The 21542-nt window shown below is 35.2% G+C and overlaps 1 protein-coding gene and 1 pseudogene across 4 annotated transcripts in view; both read right to left on the bottom strand.

Moving 5' to 3' along the window:
* Nucleotides 1-1925: 1925 nt before the first annotated feature.
* LOC113194671 (shieldin complex subunit 3-like) lies at nucleotides 1926-2659 on the bottom strand (annotated as a pseudogene).
* Nucleotides 2660-5015: 2356 nt separating this feature from the next.
* Rmdn2 (regulator of microtubule dynamics 2) overlaps nucleotides 5016-21542 on the bottom strand; it is a 96879-nt gene continuing 80352 nt past the window's right edge. For all 4 annotated transcript variants that reach the window (XM_026405855.2, XM_026405854.2, XM_077791827.1 and 1 more), the window contains 5 exons: nucleotides 19876-19974; nucleotides 14427-14480; nucleotides 14261-14341; nucleotides 9765-9814; nucleotides 5016-7818 (listed from right to left, as the gene is read on the bottom strand). In XM_026405855.2, the coding sequence (XP_026261640.1) occupies nucleotides 7770-7818; nucleotides 9765-9814; nucleotides 14261-14341; nucleotides 14427-14480; nucleotides 19876-19974 (333 nt within the window). In that variant the 3' untranslated portion in view covers nucleotides 5016-7769. The remainder of the gene's footprint in view (nucleotides 7819-9764; nucleotides 9815-14260; nucleotides 14342-14426; nucleotides 14481-19875; nucleotides 19975-21542) is intronic.

Genomic DNA, 21542 nt, shown 5'->3' with positions numbered 1-21542 from the left:
AGCTGGGCTCAAGATCATGCAGAACCATGCCTCTTGGCCCCTGGTGTGGTGCTTCTGCATCAGGGGTGCCCCTCCCAGATCACACATTAGACATCTCTCTGATGCTATCTCTGATTCTTGATCATAGGTACTTCTTTATCTTCAAGTTGACCCACATCAACAAGTTTCCCTTTGTTGAGAGCCACAGCCGAAGGGGCCCCAGCAAACTTACAGCTGCCAGCAAACTTCCAGCTGCCAGCTGATGATTGGCTCACAGCGGCCCCAGCAACTTCTAGCTGCCAACTGATTGGCTCCTCTGCCGTGATGCTCATTGGGCTGTTTCCCCGCCCTTTCAGACCATGGAGCTGCTCATTGGGGGACTTTTTTTGGCTCCGCCCATGCGACCCAGCCAATCAGCCTCAAGAGCAGGAGGAGTGGGGGAGGTTGAGAGGCTTGTGGGAAGCCGGTGGTGGCAGTTGGTCTCTGAAGGTTTTTCCTGAGGAGCAGTTTTGTTTGGCGTGTGTGGTTCTAAAAATAAAGTTTGTTTCTTTTGACAAGTGGCTCCTGATTGTGCCCAGCCAGACTGCGGCATTTGGTGGGCCGCAGGGGAGCGACTGAGGGTAAGTGATAAGGTAAACTGCTCGCCCCTGAGGGCAGGGCGAGAGGATGGGTAGCCATTTTAAGATTATTCTTTTGTTTTGCTTCACTTTTGTTTTAAGTTGCCTGTCCCTGGAGATGTGTAAGGTGGAAGAAAAACCGCTCACATCTAAGGAACAGATAGGGAGAAAGGACGGATGGACATTTCAGGAGGCTATTATAATGATTTTGTGTTGTTCCAATTTTGTTTCACTCTGTTTCAGTTTTGTTAGGCGTTATCTTGTTGGGTTGTATTATAGTAGAAATATGGGATCAGAAATTAGTAAAAAACAAACTGAAAGAGTGTTAAGTAAATTGTTAGAGGAAGGAGGCATCTCAGTGAAATCAAGAACAGTCAGGGCATATCCCTTGAGTATCTGCCCACTAGGCTACTTTCTTCCTCTCATTATTTTTCCTACTTGTCCTTGTTTCTTCTTGATTTTCTTCCTACTTGGCATATCCTGCCTTGCTGTGATATTCAGAACTAAATAGGATATGCACCTATTACTCTGCTGAGTAGTTACTGTGTTGTTACTTAGTACAGTTACCATGTCTGGATACAGTTGTGAGTGCTTGGAATATAATGATGGGTAAGACACATCAGTGCTTTGGGAAGTCTGAAGTGAAGATGCTCCTGACTCTTGCTGATGAATCTAGATCTAAACTGTTAACACTTTGTGGTGCATTCCATCTTTCTCCCACCCTCCTTACTCTCTAGGGGCTTATTCATTGAATCAAATTCATTCTACATGCCACTTTTTTAATACTTAATTTTTAGTTATAGGTGGACATAATATCTTTATTTTATATTTACGTGGTGTTGAGGATCGAACCCAGTGCCTCCCGTATGTTAGGCGAGCACTCTACCTCTGAGCCACAACCTTACTCCTGCCACTTTTAACATATATTGTTTGCCTGTGTATTTGAATATATTTATAGACTTCTTTTCTTCTATGTCATTAATGTATCTGCCTATTCATTCACAATATTTCTTTTTTCCAGTATAAACAACACTTATTACAATTAATTTAAAATAATACTGTCAATAAGTAGAATCCAGAAAGTTCTTGACATAATTAACATGCTTAGATATTCCCTGAATACTTATTCATTTCTGGGACATAAATTGTACATATATTACCCACAATGTAACTTATCCACAATCTAAAGATAAATAGGCTATATAATGGAAGCATCAGACTTCTAAATAAAAGTCTTTAAGATGCAAAACCAGTAAAAAAGTTCATTTCACTCTTTCAGTCCATGCTCAGTTCACTCAAAATATTCTTTTTGACAATCAGTAGAATTCATTACTTAATAAAAAGAACACCATATTTATGCACAATTTTCCATTTTTCCATTAAGAACTCATCTTCCTTTAAAAACATTTACCACATATTCACAGTACCTAACATCACAAAACTCTTACATTTGACCTAAATGTCTGGATTATAGCACTACAAGATGGAATTTCCTCATGCCTAATAATTCAGTCAAGTTTTGCCCAAATGTCTTCCAGGTTTGGATGTTACAAACATTGTGTTCTGTTGTCCCTCTTACTCTATAGAGTGAATACAAATTTAGTGCCTTTAAACTATATTGAAATTTTTTAGACAAAGGAAAATATTTCCAGTGTAATTATTGTTGACAAGTAAAACATTCCAAGATTTCTTCTTGTCTTGCTTTCCTTTTTTATGGACTTTAAAATCCAAATTTCCAAATTAGTCTGTTCATTCAGTGTGTCTGACTAGATTAAGTGCTGCTTTTTCAAACTAGGTTGGAAGTCCAAAAGATTACTGTGTAATCATAACTCTGTGATTTAATGTAATGTTCTGAAATAGTTAAGTACTGTTTTGCATCTTCAGCTGCCTTTCCAGAAATTACAGGTGGCAATCTCTTAGGTTGGAGTGGAGGTTTGGACCTATCATGTGGAAACCAAAGAACAGATCTTGATGATGATGAGTAGAAGTTTTGAATTAATTTTTGGCAATTGTATGGGATCACTTTGGTATGGTGGATAATGTAATATTACTTCTGTAGTCATTCTGCAATAATTCAGTTACTCTCAATGAAAAGAAATGTCTTAGCTAAACTCTTCAGAGGCAGAATGTAATTTACAATTACAAGACTGTCTTTCCTGTCAAATCAGAGGGAATAGGACTTTTCAGTGCCTGCAGGTGCTGCTGTTTGGGGGAGTTTACTTCTGTTTTGATGGGCCCTTTGGACCCACTGCTTACAGGGGCTAAAGAGGTTCCACACGGCCCTAAAGAAAACAGAAAAATGCACTACTGAGAGACCCAGCATCAAACACATGTTCAATAGCCTCTCTCAGCTGGTGGTACTTTAAATTCTCTTTTTACTATGTCCTTCATAGCCACCAAGAGCTTCATTTCATCCCAGTCATCCCTTCTCTCTTACATCAATGGTCCATCTATAATCACACATTGCAATTTCAAAAAACCACTCCTTGATACCAGCATGCAGCACCCCAGATCCACAGTATTTCTTAGAATATTAGTTTTACATTTTTTTTTTCCTATCTAGTAGATGTGGTTGCCTGTATTATTACTTGACTTCCTTGACTTTTTTCAGCATTTTCACAATCACTTTTACTGGTTTGTTTTTCCATTTGAGTCTTAGAACACAAAAAAAAATCCTGTTAACATTTGTGTTGGAATTACATCCTGTTTGTAGATTAACTGAAGGATACTTGAGAATTTTAATATGCTGTCTTCCTAGTCAAAGAACACCATGTCTTTCTAGGTTTTTGAACCTGCTGGGCACAGGTACATAATGAACATTAACCAAGACAGAGAATATTCTGAGCCATAGAACATGCCTCAGTAAGTTTAAAAAGATTCCATTCATACAAAATGTTTTCTGATCACAAGAAAATTTAAGTAAACTATAACTACAGAAAGATATCAGCAAAATCCCCAAATAGTTGCAAACCAAACAGATTTCTAAATGATCTATGTGTCAATAAAGAAATAAAAGTGGAAATTAGAGTTTATTTTTCATTGAATGAAAATGAGAACACGACACCAAAAATTGTGGTATACTGCTAACGTGGTATTTGGGGAGAATTTAATAGCAATAAAAGCCTACATTAGAAAAGATGCAAAGTTTCAAATCAATGACCTTGGCTTTCACCTTAAGAAATTAGAAGAAGACAATATAAGACCTAAAGTTAATAGAGGAAGGGAAGTAGATTATAGCAGGAATGAAGCAGAAAATAGAAAAATAAATGAAAACAAAAGCCGTTTGTTTGAGAAGCTCAATAACACTAAGTTTCTGGTCAGGAAAAAAACAGAAGAGAAATCACCATTATCAGAAATGAGGTAGGTAGTGTTGCTATAGATTTATAGATAATTAAAGGATAATGAGGGAATATTACTAAATTTGTGTTAATAAATTTGACCACTTAGGTGAAATAAGACAAATTCTTCAAAATATGTAAACTACCAAAGCTCACTCAAGAAAGATAAACTAAATATCCTGTTAATTGTATCTATTAAAAGAATTGAAACTATATCTACAAACACCTCAATAAGAAATTCCAGGCGTAGAGGAGTTCACTAGTGAATCCTACAAAATGTTTAAGGAAGAAATAATACTGATTCTACACAAAGTTTTTTAAGAAAAATGATGAGGAGGTAAAAGTTCTCAACCCATTCTATGAGGCTTGGATTACTCCAATGCCCAAAGGAAAAAAAATTACAAGAAAACCCAGGCCAATATCCACTGTAAATATTTATGTAAAAATTCTAAACAAATGTTAGCAATCCACCAGTATATTAATATAATTATAAATTAAGACTAAGGTTTATCCCAGGAATGCAAGATTTTCTAAATATTAAAAATCAATTTATTTATCATATAAACAAACTAAAACAGAAAGACCATATGATCACTTCAATGAACACAAACTTGACAAAAATCAATATTCATTCCATAAAAAAATCAGCAAATTAAGAATAAAAAGGGAACTTTCTCAACCTAAGAAAGGGAAGCTACAAGCAATCTAGAGGTAACATTATAATGTATAGCAAAATCCTGAATGAGTTCTTTTAAGATCAGGAACAAAATAAGAATGTTCACTCTTACTACTTCTGTCCAACAGTGTATTTGAAGTTCTAGACAGTAAAACAAGGCAAAAACAAAACAAAATCATCCAGAATAAAGAGTAAAATGTCTTTATTTACAAACATCATGATCATTTGTAAAGAAAAATCTAATGAAATCTAGATAAAACCTACTAGAAATAATAAGTGAGTTTAAGAAGGTTGCAGGATACACCTTTGTACAAAAATCAATTGTATTTCTCTATATAATGAAAAATCAGAAATTGAATTTAAAACATTGTAATTTATAATAGCATTAAAATATGAAATACTTGGGGTAAGTTTGACAAAAATGTGAAAGACCTGTACATTAAAAACTACAAAACATTGCAAAACAAATTAAAGACCTAAATAAATAAAGAGGTATATTTATGGATTGAAATACTCAATAATAAGACGTGAATTCTTTTCAATCTGATCAATACAACACCAATCAAAATCTCAGCCATGATTTTGTGGGTAGAAATGTAAAAAACTGATTCTCAAACTCATAAGGAAATGCAAAAGACCTTAGAATAGCCTTTTTAAAAAGTTGAAGGGTTTATACTACATTATCAACACAATATAGTATTGGCATCAAGGTCCACAAATAAATCACTGCAACATAATAGAAATTCCAGAAACTGTCAAATATAAATCCATATCTATCTGATATTTGACAAAGGTACAAAGGTAATCCAGTGAAGAAATGACAGTCTTTTCAACAAATGGTGTTAGAATAACTAAGTCTCCAAACAACATAACAAATGAATGTCAAGCCATACATCAAGCTATATGCAAAAACCAAACATCCCAATTTAAATAGTGGGCAAAAAATTGAATAGACATCTCACAAAGAAGATCAATGAATGACAAGTGTATGAAAAAAGGCTCAGCATAATTTGTCCCTAGGGAAATACAAGTTAAAACCCCAACTAGATATTACTACATGCTTAGTGCAGTAGCTAAAATTAAAAACATTAATTAAAACCAAGTGATTTTAAATTTAGATTAAGCAAGTGAAACTTTCATGTGCTATTGGTGAAAATGTAAAATGACAAAACCACTTTGTAAAAGTTTGACAGTTATCAAATGACAGACATACATCAACCATACTTCCTACTTCTGGGTATTTATTCAAGAGAAATGAAAGTATATACCCATTTGAAGACTTTCTATGAATGTTCACAGAAAATTTATTTGTAATAATTAAGTACTGGAAACAGTTCCAATATCTATCAACAGGGGATTTAGAAACAAACTGTGGCATAGCCATATAATGAAAAGTACAACTTGGAATTAAAGAAAGGAATTAATTATTGGCGCAGCTGCAACCTGGATGAATCTCAAAATAATTATGTTTAATGAAAGAAGCTATACAGAAAAGGATACATAATTCTTTTAATATGAAATTTTAAAAAATACAATCTATAGTGACAGCGGATCAGTGGTTGCTTGAGGATGGGGTACAGAGAAGGTCAGGAGGGAGAGATTGTAGAAGGGCATGAACAAGCTTAGGAAGTGATAGAAATGTTTATCTTAATCATGGTGATGCTTTTGTGGGTGTATATATGTATCAGAATTTATCAAAATTATACACTTTAAATATGTGCAATTATTTATACATCAATTACATCTCAATAAAACCTGAAAAACTCAACCTTAATGATTTGGCTTCAGGTTCCTATAGAAAAATACAGGTTCGGGAGCTCCAAAATCACAGAACTTCAAGATACTAACTTTACTTGCCTCTAAAATGTATTTTATCACTGTGAAATAAACTAGTTTTGTTAATTGATCAATCAATTGATTATAGAGCCTACAATGAGATTCTCCTAACATAAACAGACCAAGTAAGATCATGTTATTAAAATTAGTCTTCTCCACCCTCTTTTTTTTTTTGCCTCTCTTTCCTTATCTGGGTAGGGACACTGGGGCATATAAGAAAGATTTAATATAAGGAAAATAAGTAAGAATATTAGGTGTATTGGAAATTTATGATGTGAAACTAGAAAATGCATGCTAGTATCCAAAAAATAAATATAAGATTTTTCTTTTCATTTTTTCCCTATCTTTATCTTCCTTCTTTCCTTATGATCCTCTCCACTTAAAAAAATCCTCTTTCCTACCTTTCTCTTCCTTCCTCTTCTTATGCTCTCCTTCCACTTTCTATCATTTCCTCCCCTATCCATAGTTTCCCCCACTGGCTGGCAGAATTGCACTGTGGCCCAGATTACAACATGCACTCTGGAGCTGTCTGCTCAATTTCAAATCCTTTGCTCACTGTCTTAGGCATGTTATCTAAAAGCTCACTTTAGCTCCCCTGCATAGGGGAGTAATGGAGTAAAACTGAATGTTCTTTCCTCATAGGACTGTTATGAGGATGAAATGGGCTGAGATAGAAAAAGCATTTAGAATAGGTAGTCACCATGTAAGTTACCATTCTGAGAGCCCCGGCTCCGTGCCAGGCACATTGGATTCCAATCAGTTGCATGTAAAGAGTCCTTGGCTCAAAGAGGGATGCAGAAGATGTAAGAGTGCAAGGCCTGGACACAGCCCTGGCTCGGCCAGTACAATTCTCTGACCCTCACTGTGCTACTTATGCATCAATGCAAATAAGAAGTTTGGTATAAGAGCTTATATTTAAGGTCTCTTCCAGTTTTCACCACTGTTCTATGTAATTCAAGAGTATAAAAATAGTATCACATGAAAAGCCTTTTGACAACTTTTTAGGGGCAACAGATGGGATTTTTATGTTATAATGAAAGCTATTTGTTAAGTAAGAGCTATCAATGCAGTTATATGGACGTTACAATCGTTAAAATTTTTGTGGAACACTAAGTTACTCTTTAAATGTTTCATGAGGAATTGTAGCATACAGGTTGATTCCTATCTCCTGAAGCTGAACATGTTTAAAGTTTTGGATCCGAACCCCCCTTTCCCAAGTTGTCCATGGAGTCGCTTGAGAGGTTAGCAGTTTGTGTACTTTCTCTGTGAGTGAAGGGTGAATATCATTATAGCTTGGCCTTAGTGACCCAGTAGCAGAAATCCTCAATCAGGACACTCAGTAGTTTTTCTGGCTTCTTCAAAGTCAAGCAACCTGAGTGATGAGTGAAGTAATCAAAAAAAAAAAAAAAAAATTAGAGTCTCCATGGCTCACTTTGTGTGAAATTTCCTGAAGTAAGTGCAATTTTCTACATATAACACTGTCATACAAGAAAAATTGTCAGCTTTGACAAGATGGGATATTTAATGGAGAAACTGTTTTTAGATGGCCTCGTCACACATACTCTTATGATTATACAATTTGGTGCTATTTTGAAGGTTTATGACATTATGGGGAAGGGGACTGTTCCTTTTACCACACTGTTGGGGAAATGTCAAAATGATATGCTATTGCCCAATGGTTAGGAAATTCTTAATACGTTGAAGATTGATGTAGAAGCGTTACACTTCTTCTATTAGGCAAAGTCCTATCCACTTGTCAATTGAAGACATGTTGATTGCAGGGACCAAAGAGGAATTTCATTAAAATAATTGAACATTGTCATGTTCTAGTTATGAGTCCCAAGTCTCACTGATATCTACCAGTGTTCCTCTATATTTCTCATAATTCCTGGAGAAAGTCTAATTGCCTTCAGTTTGAGTGAGTTGCTCCCATGAAGCCTACAACATGATGGGTTTTATGTCATTTGCTGCTAGCTGGAATAGTCTGTTTTAACTTGCATATTCCTTTAGTGGCTTAGAGCTATCAGAGGTATCCATAGCAATACAGACTCCGAAAATCCATGAGAGGACCTGCAATACTCCTACCTCATCTTGTCAACAGTTCTAGTGTTAGGCGAGTTGTAAAGGAGGTTGAACTGATTCAGTTTCTCTATTGGCCATTATAAAAGATGAGAAGGGAGAACAAGATCAATTTGATTCAATGGCATTTCTAAGTCAGGGCTTGAAAATTTTGAGTGTGTGTGTGTATCCATGTATTCAAGTTTTGGTCTGATTTCCAGGATAAAGGTTAGTTAAAGGATACCAGGGAATCTTTAAAATTATTGTTAGCTAATTCAGTTTTTAAAAAATTATAGCAATTTATTATTTAAAATTGGAAAATATGAGAAATAAAGCACAGCCTCACAGAAACATAAACTACTACCATATTAATATATTTTCTACTAGATGACTTTTCTGTGCACATTTTTATAAAGTTGAGCTTATATGTATGTTCTATTTTATCATGTACTTAAAATATTCTGTGCATTTCTTTGTATTTTTTTAACAATTGTTTTTAATGTCAAAATGATACGCTATTGTAGTTAAATTGTAATGTGATTAGCTGTTTTCTTATTGTTGGACATAGTCTCATATTGATATGAACATTTCATGTAAATAATTCATACTTTTCTCTTTAAGATATGTTTATGAAATGGAATTACAATATTAGTGTTAATATATTTTTAAGGCTCTAGACATTTTACCAAAAGTTTGTACCTTCCTACTAGCAGTATAAGAATATTACATCTCATGGCAATATTGTTTCCTTAAAGAAGAAAAGTTCTTGTAAATTCAGTAGCAAAACAGAATTTTATTATAATATTATAATATATAGAATTTATTATAATATATTATAACAATATATTGTAACATACAATATATTGTAATATATATTGTTTTATTTTTCCATGGACCTTACTTAAATTATTTTGTTTTATAAAGTCTCCATTGATACAGCAATAAAATATACACTAAAATTAATTTTATTGGATTGATTTAAACATTTTATTTAAAGAAATGTTCTGAAAGTTATAGTTTGATTGGAAAAATAAAAAGCACACGTTTATAGATAGTTATGTAAATAGATTTTCAAAATAACTTGATTTGTTTTGTAGTGCTACTAGTGGAATGAATTCTGCAGAAACATGGTTGTACCTTCAAATCTGAACACATTACACTTATAGCAAAAAAGAAAAAAATGATAAAAATATAACTCTGAGAAACTTAAATTTTAGTAGACCACATTGGATTTGTTGAAGAATAAGCTCTTTTATTTACCTCTTCAAAGAAGTCATTACTTTTTTCACCTCTTTGTTTGCCTCTCTGTCCTATAAAGAAAATACAAGTGTACAATGAAATTTCACACACTTACTCCGATAATTTTTGGTACTTTGAAATACATTATTGTTCAGTGCAGGCATATTTTTTTTGGAAGGTCATTACAAAGAAACTGTGGATTTCTGATGGCCAAGCATGATCCAGATATATGAAGATATGGGTAATGTGGGCAATTATTCCCATGATCTTCTTGCACCAGATTTGGAGTGGTAGGATTCAGGAAGGGGAAAGCCTTCCATGCAAGCTGACACAATGGATCCACCAGCATGTTAACAGTATTACTGTTTTCTTCTTCAACTATGAGATGTGAAGAAGCCCTAGCCCTACCAGAAAAATGTGAAGAAAACTAAGAGCCAGAAAAATCACGTGTGTGCATGTGTGCACACACACACTCACACACATACACACACATTATTTACCTATGAAGTAGCTTACTTATATTAGAGACAACTATCTTATGAGTCTGTTTTAGAAGGGTGATTAATGTCACTTAAAATATTACAGCAATTAAAACTATAGTCCCTCCCCAGATTAGCATATCCATCATTGTTAAAAACAAATTACACAATACTTTTTATATTTAAGCTTTCTCAGTACACTTCAGGCCAATGAACATGAATACGGCCTCTAGGCAAACAACTTTCAAGCTACTAGTGAAGTCATTATTTCATTCAGCAATATTTTCACACTGCCTTAGACATAGAAATCCCTTTTATTTAAAAAAAAAAAAAAGGAACGTTTCTCAGGATCTGAGATTACCTCCCTAGGGTTAAGAAAAGTCCACATGAATAATAAAAATACTGCAATTTCAAATTTTGGGAATGTAAAGCTGCTTACACATGCCAAACTGTGCTCCAGAGACCTTGGCTGACATTCCCAATATCAAATAGGAGTGTGATGGGCTTAGAGCTCCCTGGTAGGGGACAAAAGACATGTCTATAAATGACAAGGAAGAAGTTACAAATGCCACAAGAAAGAGGCAAGTATGTTAAGCAAGTTCATGAGGGAGTGGAAACTAAGGCCCAAGTTATCGTTTTTTTGGTACCAGGGATTGAACTCAGGGGCACTTGACCACTGGGTCTCACTGAGTTGCTTAGTGCCTTGCTAAATTTGTGAGGCTGGCTTTGAACTTGCATCCTCCTGCCTCCGCCTCCAGAGCCACTGGGATTATAGGCATGTTTCACCATCCCCAGCCAATTCCAGGTGATCTTAATTCTAATTTGTGGCACTGATAAATCATTTTGATGATTAGCAAAATCATTAATGAGCTATATTTCAACATGAACAATCTTTTTAGAGACAGGTAGAATGATATGTAATTCACTTCATTTTGATCTCTTTGGAAAAGAAATTTTTAAAAAATTACTAAGATTATAAGTGGAGACATCACTGGAAGAAAAAGAAGAAGGTAATGTGAGAAATATCTGCTCATGCTATCTTGCTTACTAAAGAAATACTCATACAGCATCCAAATTTCTTAGTTATATTTACTAACAGTCCTACTTATTATTAGTGTTCACACTATTATTTTTATTTGTGTAGAATTAGTGTCTTGATTCTTTCTACCAATACTTACTGAATGGTGCTTACTGAATGGTAATATGCTAGGCAACATACTAACACTAGGGATAAAGTGGTGAATGAAGCAGACTTATTTGCTATTTTAATGGAACAATCACACAAATAACAAATAACGTATAATCACAATGGCACTAAATGATATGAAGGAAATCATGAGGGCCTTTCTTGCCAGGGGGTATCATGGATGTCTTTCCTGAAGCCATGGTATTTATGGTGAGACTTGAAGGATGAGTAGGAGTAAAGCGAGTGAAAGGGGTGAGGGGCTGTGTGGGAAGTGAGTGTTTCAGGAAGAGTGAAGGGCAAGCTCTAAGGGTGAAAGGCAGGGATGAACATGGGGCAAAGGGGAGGGGAGACATGAGACTGGTAGGGGTTAAATCAGAGTCTTGAAGGACATGCTAAAAATGCGGAACTTCACTCTCTCAAAAAGGCATGAGGCAAGGAAGCTGTGAGAGGACAGCTAGGAGGCTCTCATGCCTTGAAGGCCAGGTGAAGGCAGGTGGCACTCTGAGCAGCAGCAGTGGAGAGAGTGAAAAGTGGGGTGGTTTAAAAGAGGGATTCTGAGAACTTGGTGCCCGGGGGTATGTCTGCGCTTGGGGCGGGAGTAGGAGAAGGAGGCATTAAGAATGATTTTCAGGTTTCCCTGTTGGGTGGATGGAGGTACTACTTACTAAGGAGGAAGGTGGAGGAACAGAAGATGCGAAGGCCTGATGGTGAGTTGAGTGTGAGAGGTCTGAGGCCATCTGAGTGGAGATGTCAAGTAGGAAGTTGTGCTAGAGCTCAGAAGAGAGGTCTAGAGATAGAAATTTGAGGACCCCTGGCATAAGTATGGCATTTGAAGCCAAGGAGGACAGGCTTGGGGATGGGGAGAGGAAGAAATAGGAGAGAAGACAAGAGACTTACAGATCAAGGACCAAACTCTGAGCAATGTCAATATTTAGCCTCTTGTGAGAGCTCTAAATTTCATGCATAAAATCTGTAAGTCAAACCAGGGATTATATAGCATTATCATACTGTATTCTAATATTACATTATAATATGAATGAATGATTGTATGTAACTGACATCATTCAGGAAAAATGTGAAAGACAGTAGGGTTCCCATCACCAACACACAGCAAGCAACTAGAGGGACAAAAATCTGATTTCTGCTGAAAAAAATTACCTAAAACTTTGTCTTCTGGAAAACTGCTACTGAGATTGTACCATTTTGTACCCCCTATTGACTTACAGAACCTAATAAGGGATTTGAGTTAGAAGGGCAATCAACCCTGTTGGGAATTCCTAATATCCAGAAAATATATATCTGCAGCCCAGGACCTTGCTCATGTGTCTGTGGAAGGGACTCAGTGATCCTCTTTAGAGACATAGACATCCCCCAACCCTAAGGTTCCTTGGCAGATCTTGTGTCACTTCCCATTTTCAGCCTCATTTCCTACAAATGCCCTGAGCACTCCTTCCACCCCAGGCAAACAAATCTTAGCTTTCTCACTTCTGTGCCTCTTTCATGACATGCAACATGCTTTACTAACACTTCCTCATTACACAAACCTTTTAAAAACCACCTCTAATGTCACCTAACCTCTTCTAGGAGAAATAATTTTCCCATTTTCAAACTTTCCATAACCAATTATTTGTACCTCTCTTAGCACTTCATGCCTTCTACTTTAAATCTCAGTCACTTGGATGTACACCATATGTTCTCTCAGGCCACAAGCTCCTAGAGGGCAACAGGAGTCTTACTTGTTTACATTCCAGATCATGACCAACAGTGGAACCTGCACTCCTTCAACACAGAAGAGCAAAGTTTTTCCAGATATCTTTTTTTTTTTTTTATGAATCAGAGGATGATGATGTTTGGTGGTATGAGAAGGGAACAAGAATACCTTTACCTATTTCCATCTGTTCCCACAACACCAGGCAATGACTCAGAGAAGCAGAGACTGAACTGTGAATCCTGAAGCATGCCTAAACCACATAGCATACCTAGAAGTCTGAATTTTAGGATAAAAAGTCAAGAGGCAATGCTGTAGTTACTTTTCCATTAGTGGAAGGTGTCAAAAAAACAAAGAAAATGTTAATACACACCTTTAATCCTTTTGATGGCCTTGAATAATCTAAGTTTGTTTGCTGCCTACACAGTTTGATCGCTAGCTCATGTGCTGTCTGCCCTCCTTCCCAGTTGGGCTTGATCCATTCTCTGTAGTTTTACAACTAGCAAGCATCAGGATGTTTTATCTGCTAGCCCATGACTTTCATGTCCCTTAAAAGATTCAAGTGGTCTTCTAGTGATAGTTAATTTTCAGAACCATTGCAAATTTTAAAACTTCACAGTACATGTAAAATCCAGGTCAAAATGTCTTAGTGTTAAAGAAAATGCCATCACAGAAGCAGAAAATGTAAGAGTGATTGTCAGCATCTCCCTATTTCCTCTGGGATGGTCAAAAGGTACAAACTTTCAGTTGGAAAGTGAATAAGTTCTGGAGATCTAAGGCACAGCCTGTGACTGTAGTTAATAATATTGTAGGGTATGCTTGAAATTTGCTAAGAGAGCACATCGTAAGTATTTTAAACAATAATAAAAAAGGTAACTGTATGGCGATGGAAATATCAGCTTCAATGTGGCAAGAACTTCATAGTGTACACATATATCAAAACATCAAGTTGTACACCTTACATACAAATACTTGTATATGCCAATTATACCTCAATAAGGCTAAAAATGTCAAATTTATTTTTATTTTTTATTTTTTCAAATTTAATAAATAAAGAAAATTCTAAATATACTAAGTCAGTTGTTCTTATTTTAAGCTTGAATAGTACTGATAAGACACCATCACTCATTGTCACTAGACTTACCTCTTTGGTAACAACAGGAAGTAATAATGCCAAATGACAGACCTTCCAAGCATTCTGATTTTCATGAAGATCTATATAACACTGGAAATGAAAAAAGTCATTTTAAAGGTAATTGCATTTTTATGTAATGGATTCAAAGTGATCTTTAAATAGTGTTCTTCATTACCTTAGCCAAATACATATAATTGGGCACAGAGTAACCAGGGTGTAGATCTTCAGCCTAATTTAAGAGAAAACAGATAAGAGGATAACAGGACAGTATTACAACAACAGCCACAAGTGATGAGGATATATTTCAATAAGTAAGATTATTAACATAACTGCTCTAAGAACTTAGGCTGGTTGTTCACATTTGAATCATCTTATCAATTTAAGTGTCTTTTGGGCATAAACATGGCTTTTGCATTTAACCATTAAAATGAAATTGATTAGTATGGTCATAAAGCTGACAAAGCATTGAGACACTTTAAGTTTTTAAATTCCTTAACATAATCATTACCTTCACTCTTTTTTGTCTATGCTTTCTTTTTTCCTTTCAACAACAAAAGCAACTGGTGATATATTCACTGCAAGGCAGGTCCTATACATTTCACACACTTGAGGTAATGAGAGAAGAGCATGATTGGTAACAATGGCAAGCATCTTCCATGAGATTAATATTTAACTTTTATGATTTCAACACAGTCTATATGAGTTGGATAATACTTGAAGTCCATCACAGCAAGTCCTTTTGAAGGAAAAACAGATTCTTGACACACTAGTCCTAATAGTAGACTACCTACATAAATAGGACATGCATCCTACCAGACCTTCTGTTAAGTAGAGGGAAAAAAAACGGTTTTTGAAAGAAAACTTAAAATGGGATCATTTTCTGCACATGAGTTCAAAACTTTATTTTACCTACAAGAATCAGACACATTTTAATGTTAGTATATACAGACCTACTCCATTGTTCATACTGTGGATATGCCTTAATTAAATGAAGGATTCCCCAGTAGACATTTAGATTTATTCTCTATTATCCCCAATAACAATCAGTGAGCATACTTGTACCCATGTGCTTATGTACATGTGTGATTATGTCTATAGAAGAGACTTCTAGAAGTTGAATTGCTGAGTTGAAGAAGGTGTGTGTGTGTGTGTGTGTGTGTGTGTGTGTGTGTGTGACCAAGTTAGGGTGCTGAAGGGTGCTGCAATATCTTAACAGAGCATATTCCTTGTAAAAGACACCATTAAGACACTTTATTCCAAAAGGAGGAGGAGGACCGTATCTCCCGGGCTGGGAACTCAGCCTGGGTACAATTTTTAAAGATCAAGTAGTTGACCAATGTGTGGACCTGTGTAGAAGGGAGACCAACAGATTAAAGGAAGCTGTCAATTCAGTTCTAGCCTGAACTTTGAATGTAGAGCCATCTGTGATGCTGATGGATTCTGGTTCTCCTGCTTCTTCTCTTGTCTAATTATTTTCACTTCAACATTTCTAGTTTAGTAAATACATTTCTTGAGCCATCCTAACAAGGATAGAATGAACTTTGTCCAACTGTACCTGCTTCTATGTTCAGTAGTTGTGTCAGCTCTGTCCAATCCCATCTGGGATTGAAACACTAGTCCTAATAGTATGCACGTAGGCAGTTTATTTCTTCAATGCTGGCGTTTTAATTCTGCATACTTTACTTTAACACCTGTGTTTAATTAGCCAAAGTGATTAGAAATTGAAATACTTCTTTTTGTTCTCATAGCTAAAAACAAATGAAACCCAAAGGAATACAGACTATTGGCAACACTGAATTCCTAAGCTGGAACAGATTCTAACCATTTACTAAAGCCCTTAGATGAATTACAAGAAGGGAAACAACATTTAGTATTATGTTCTAATTAAGGAGCAGTTTCTAAAGAGGCTCTGATAACACTCTTTATTACAACACTTGGCAAAGACTGCTGTACATGTTTACCTGGCTGTCCAAGTTCCTTGAGGGCAGGAACTGTGTTGGTCATTTCTGTATTTCTTGCATCTAACTGTGTTTGACATTAGTGTGTTTGTCTAATGTGTTAAGCACTATGTGCTTAATAAACACTGTTGAGTAAATAAATTTTGCTTTAAAACATCTCATAATTTCAGGAAGTTGCCTTATACCATATCAGGACATAGAAGAAAGCTCTACAGCTGGTAAAACAACTAATAAAGACTCATGGATTATATGATTGCAAAAAGTATGTGAAATCATGTTTCACATACTGTTCACCAATATTGCCACATCTCCCTATATGTATTCACCCTATAGTTTAGTAATTCCCAACCCTCCTATAGGTTACTACTGACATCACCTTGAAAGCTTTAAAAAAACTGGTCAAGTTGTAAAACCATATGATCCACCAATTCTACCCCCAGGTACATACCCCAGAAAAAAAAAAACATGTCTATACATAAGCTTATAAATGAAAATTTACAGAATATTCATAATAGGCCCAAACTGGAAACAAGGCAAATATTGACCAATAAAAGGTTGTGGTATATCTACATAATGGAATATTACTCTGCAATGAAAAGATTTACTGATAAACTCAATAAAATGAATGAATCTAAAAATACGTTGAGTGAAAGAAGCCAGATATACACAAAAGTACAAGTTGTATGAGCAGATTAGTGGTTACCTTGGTGGGGAATAAGAATACTGACAGCAAAGTGTAAAAGATAACTCACTGGGGTGATGGAAATACTATTTTTTAAAATGGTGATGGCTATATGGGGATAAAAATTTGTCAAACTTCTCTGAACTGTATACTTAAAATGAATGTGATTTATTGTCTATAAACCATATCTTGACATAGCCAGTGATTCTGAAACTAATAGTCTGAGTAATGGCATTGGATACGTATTTCAAAGCTCTCAGGTGATTTTAATGCATTGCCCAGGGTATGAATCACTGCCCCAGAGAATCAGCCAGAATTTTGGATGAGGTGGGAAACATTCTACAGCTTAAAAGAATTCCCATAACGGATTCACAGATGATGATCAGTCTAAGATTCTTGGAAGCTGAGGAGGATCAGATTTCCCATTATGAGAGTAAAATAACTGTAGCTGATATTTCTATTTGGTTAGAACCTTTAACATGCTAGACCCTGGGCCAAGATCATTAGATGTATTATTTTATGTCCTTACACAAACCATAAAAAGTAGGTATTACCATGCCCACTTAACAGATGAAGAATTTGAGAGTAGGAGAAATTTAAAAAATGTGTTTCAGATCATACAGACAGGAAAATGCTTGAGTCCTAGCTTCATTTGTCTGACTCTAAGTCAGTGTTCTTGACCTCTACTGCACCCTATTGGGTGGCTCTGGAGACCCATTCCTGGAACCTGTGAACTTTCTGTGGAGGAATGGATTGGGAACAGGAATTCCAACATGGGCTTCTGTGGGAACCAGGGACTCCTGTGGGACTCTCCTTAGGTGTAGAATCCAAGGCCTGTGCTATTTCTTTGTCCTCCCAACCACTCCCAGGATGAGTTCCTTCTTTCCTTCATAGCCTTACCCCTCAGCACTTGTTCTTCAGTACCCTCAGCTGTTGAAGTAAATATGGAGAGAAGCATTCCTTGTGCTTTCTCCCTTCTTTTTGACAAACACTATAGAACACATTTTTATATAGAATCTAAATAATGATCAAATGGTAGGGTTCCCAAGATAGTTTTCCCAGATGTTTAAAATTTTTAATAAGGTTAAAATTCTGAGAGTTTTTTTTTTTTTAGTAAATTAAGCACATACTAGGTGCTAGACACACTCTAAGCAATTTACTCTTATGAATGTATTTAATCCTCACAACACCACTATCAGGTAGGTACTATTATCTCCATGCTGTTGATTAAATTGAAAGAGACAGAGGTTTAATAATTTGCCAAATGTTAATCAGCCCATAAGTGGTAGAGCTGATTGAACCAGGTACTCTAGTTCCAGAATCTGTACTACTAATCTCTATGCTATTGTGCTGATAACCATGTTTGATTTTATCTGTGTATTATTTCAGGCATATTAGCATCTTCTAAGAACTTTTTTACAGTGTTATGAAAATCTAATTTCCAAACATAACTGTGATATTATGAGGAAATGAGTTTTAATTTCAAATACATTTTTTCTAATTAACTTGGTATCTTTTGTATAAATCATCTATCTTAAATCTACCATGATACATATTCTTATAGAATTTAAAATGAAAGAACTAATTCTCAGTGATATAAAAATATGAAAGAAATGAAGATGTTGTACTCTTTGACTTCATTCATATATTAAATCGAGTCTTCAATCGTCACTGTGTGAAACTGGACAAATTAGTTGTTCCTTGATTCCCTTTTCCTAAAACAAAAAGATCACTTAAATAAAAAATAAAAGAGTAGTCAGTGTGCTTTTATTTACTACACTCTCTTTGTTGGGCTTGTGTTTGATCTCAGAACACTTAATTTTTCACAAAGCCCTCCAGGTAGCCACTGGCCATTGGTCAGAGATGGCAAAAGAAAGAAAGCCTATTTGCCACCTCAGACTCCTGATGTCTAAATTCCCTTTCTATTTTACAAAATATATCTCTAAAATACAATGCAAATACTGGCACTGGACAATACAATTGAGAGCCTGGTTTTACTTATATTTTTATAAATCCTGAATTAGGTTGGTGGAGAAAGAAACAACATTTAGTACAGGCTGAGTATCCCATATTTAAAGTGCATGGGACCAGGAGTGTTTTAGCTTTGATTTCTTTATTAAATTTTGAAAAACGTGTATAGACTTTACCTTCTAGTAGAGTATCCATAATCCAGAAACTCCAAATCCCTAATGCTCCAAAATCTGAAACTTTTTGAGAAATGATATGATGGTGCTCAAAAATTTTGGATTTTGCATCATTTTGGAACTCTTGAGTTTTAAATTAGGGATGCTCAACCTGTAACTATAAGATTTTATAATTTGCTCCAAAGAAAGGCAAAGGATTAGCCCTATAGAAAGTTGATTATATGGGTGGATATATTACACATTTATTAACATATGTTCATATTTACATACTATTTAAATTTGTATTAGCATAGCAATAATGTATTGTAATACTGGAATAAAAATACTGGTTGAATCTGATGCCCCGAGAATCCTCCCTAGAAGTGTGTCTGCAGCTTAGAAGGTGGTTATTAAAAATAACTTCCTTTTGGTATCTTTTAGTGCTTTGAAAAGATGAAACTGGTTCTATATTAGGCTCACCGGGAGTACTGGGAACAAGTCTGATAATCAGGTATGACTGCTTCTGCACATGCTCACATGATTTGGGGAGCTGCTTCTGGATTTGGTAGTAAAGGCTGCTATACTTAAACCTTCATTTAAGCTGCTAAATTATTTTTATAAAGCAGCTTGTCATTACCAGGATCTAGGGTATATGCAGCTGCTTTAGAAGTTTGAGTAGAAATGTAACTTGTACCATGAAAGGCTTAAAAATAGAACATTCCAAGTCTAGGATTCAAACTGAAGCTTCATTTGGAGATCTACACGTGGAAAAGAGGAAGACTTCCTTGACAACAACGATCACAGGGACTGGTACAGATGGCAGCCAATTTGATACCAAAATAACAGATAGATAAAATATACCTTAAGGAAGTTGTGCAAAGCTTCTTGTACATTTGAAGATGGTATTTTTCCAAAAAGAGTAGCAGCCATCTTTTTCTCAATCCAGCTGAGTTTTGATATCTGCAAGTACAGAACATTACTCTCAAAAGTTGTTCACCTTTTGAATGGTTAATCTCTCCCCAGTTATATGTATGTATGTATATGTATGTACTTATAAATAAAAATACCCATAAATAACACATGAGAGATATCACACTTCTGATATTAATATTAATTTTGCTTCCCTTTCCAATAATTATTTTTGGTCAGGCACTGGGGATTAAACCCAGGGCCTGATGCATAATAGGCAAGTGCTCTACCCCAGAGCAACATCCCAAGCCTCTTTTCATAATCCTAACAAGCCATGAGCGCCAGAAGCACTGGTTTTGAAACCAGATTGGAATACTCATATAGATTGGAGAATAATATCCAATCCTCTTTGTTCATCTGATTTGATATAAGTGCAGAGTACTTCTTTGCCTAGCACTTACTAGCTATGAAGCTCAGCCTTACTTTTTTTCTGCCTACTCTTAGCTGCCCACCTGCCTCCTAAATCAGAAGCAGCATCTCAGAATGGAAATAGAATAAGGAACCTCAACTCAGAAATGGTGCAGAGGGAGGGTCCGGTATACTTATTTAAACCAATAACCAAACAAACAAATTTCATACTCCATATAGTTTTTGCTTTCTCTTAAAAGTTTTTCATTTTTTCAAATATGGATATTAGATGTTTGCAATTAAAGATTAAGCTCGTTCAGAAATGAATACTTGAAGGGTATTGATGTAGCTGATAATTCCTAAACTCCATTGAACAACTTCTTTCTTATTCCCATCTTCTAGATTTCTAGGTAATAATTACCCTCTACTTAAAAATTATTTGCATTTCAATATAATTTTACTTATTGATATGCTTATTTCACTTGATTTGAAGTTTGTAAAAAATGATATTATACTGTTTATTTCCTTTTATGATGTGGTTTTTCTCACTTAATATTATGGTTTTAAAATTTCATCCAAGTTAATTAGAGTAACAGAAATCCAGTCCATTAAATAACTTTTAAAATGTGAGGTTTAATATGCATAAATTCTAATGTTTATGAGTGTGTTCTTGTTCTATTAACAAAAGAGGTAGATGAAGTCTATCAATAGATGGTAGGTTTGTATGTTTATCTTTATAATTTGGTCAGCTTTCATTTTATAATTTTGAGGCTGTTATTATGAACATACTAGTTTAGAAATTCTTGGTGAATTGAACTTTTTATTATTGTATAGTTATTCTTTTTATCTCTAGATATAATTTTGCCTTAAAATTTATATGGTGTAAACATGCCTGTTTAGCAGTTTTATTTTGATTGCTATTTGATATATTTTTGCATGGTTTAATTTCTATAATTTATGATCACATGTGTTTCTAAAATTAGCTTTAAAAGTGGTGGCTCACAGCCTCCTCTGTGACTTGGGATGCTGAGGAAGAAAGATTGCAAATTTGAGGACAATCTTGGCAATTTAACGAGACCTTGAATCAAAATATAAAACAAAAATTACTGGGAATGTAACTCAGTGGTAAAGCACCCTTGAGTTCAATTCTCAGTACCCAAACAAAACAAAAACAAAATACAAACAACAAGAATTATAAATTAAAAAAAATG

The sequence above is a fragment of the Urocitellus parryii genome, chromosome 12, assembly GCF_045843805.1.
Source record: "Urocitellus parryii isolate mUroPar1 chromosome 12, mUroPar1.hap1, whole genome shotgun sequence".
NCBI lineage: Eukaryota > Metazoa > Chordata > Mammalia > Rodentia > Sciuridae > Urocitellus > Urocitellus parryii.
Note: the sequence above shows the minus strand (reverse complement) of the source record. Positions and strands in the feature narration are given on the sequence as shown.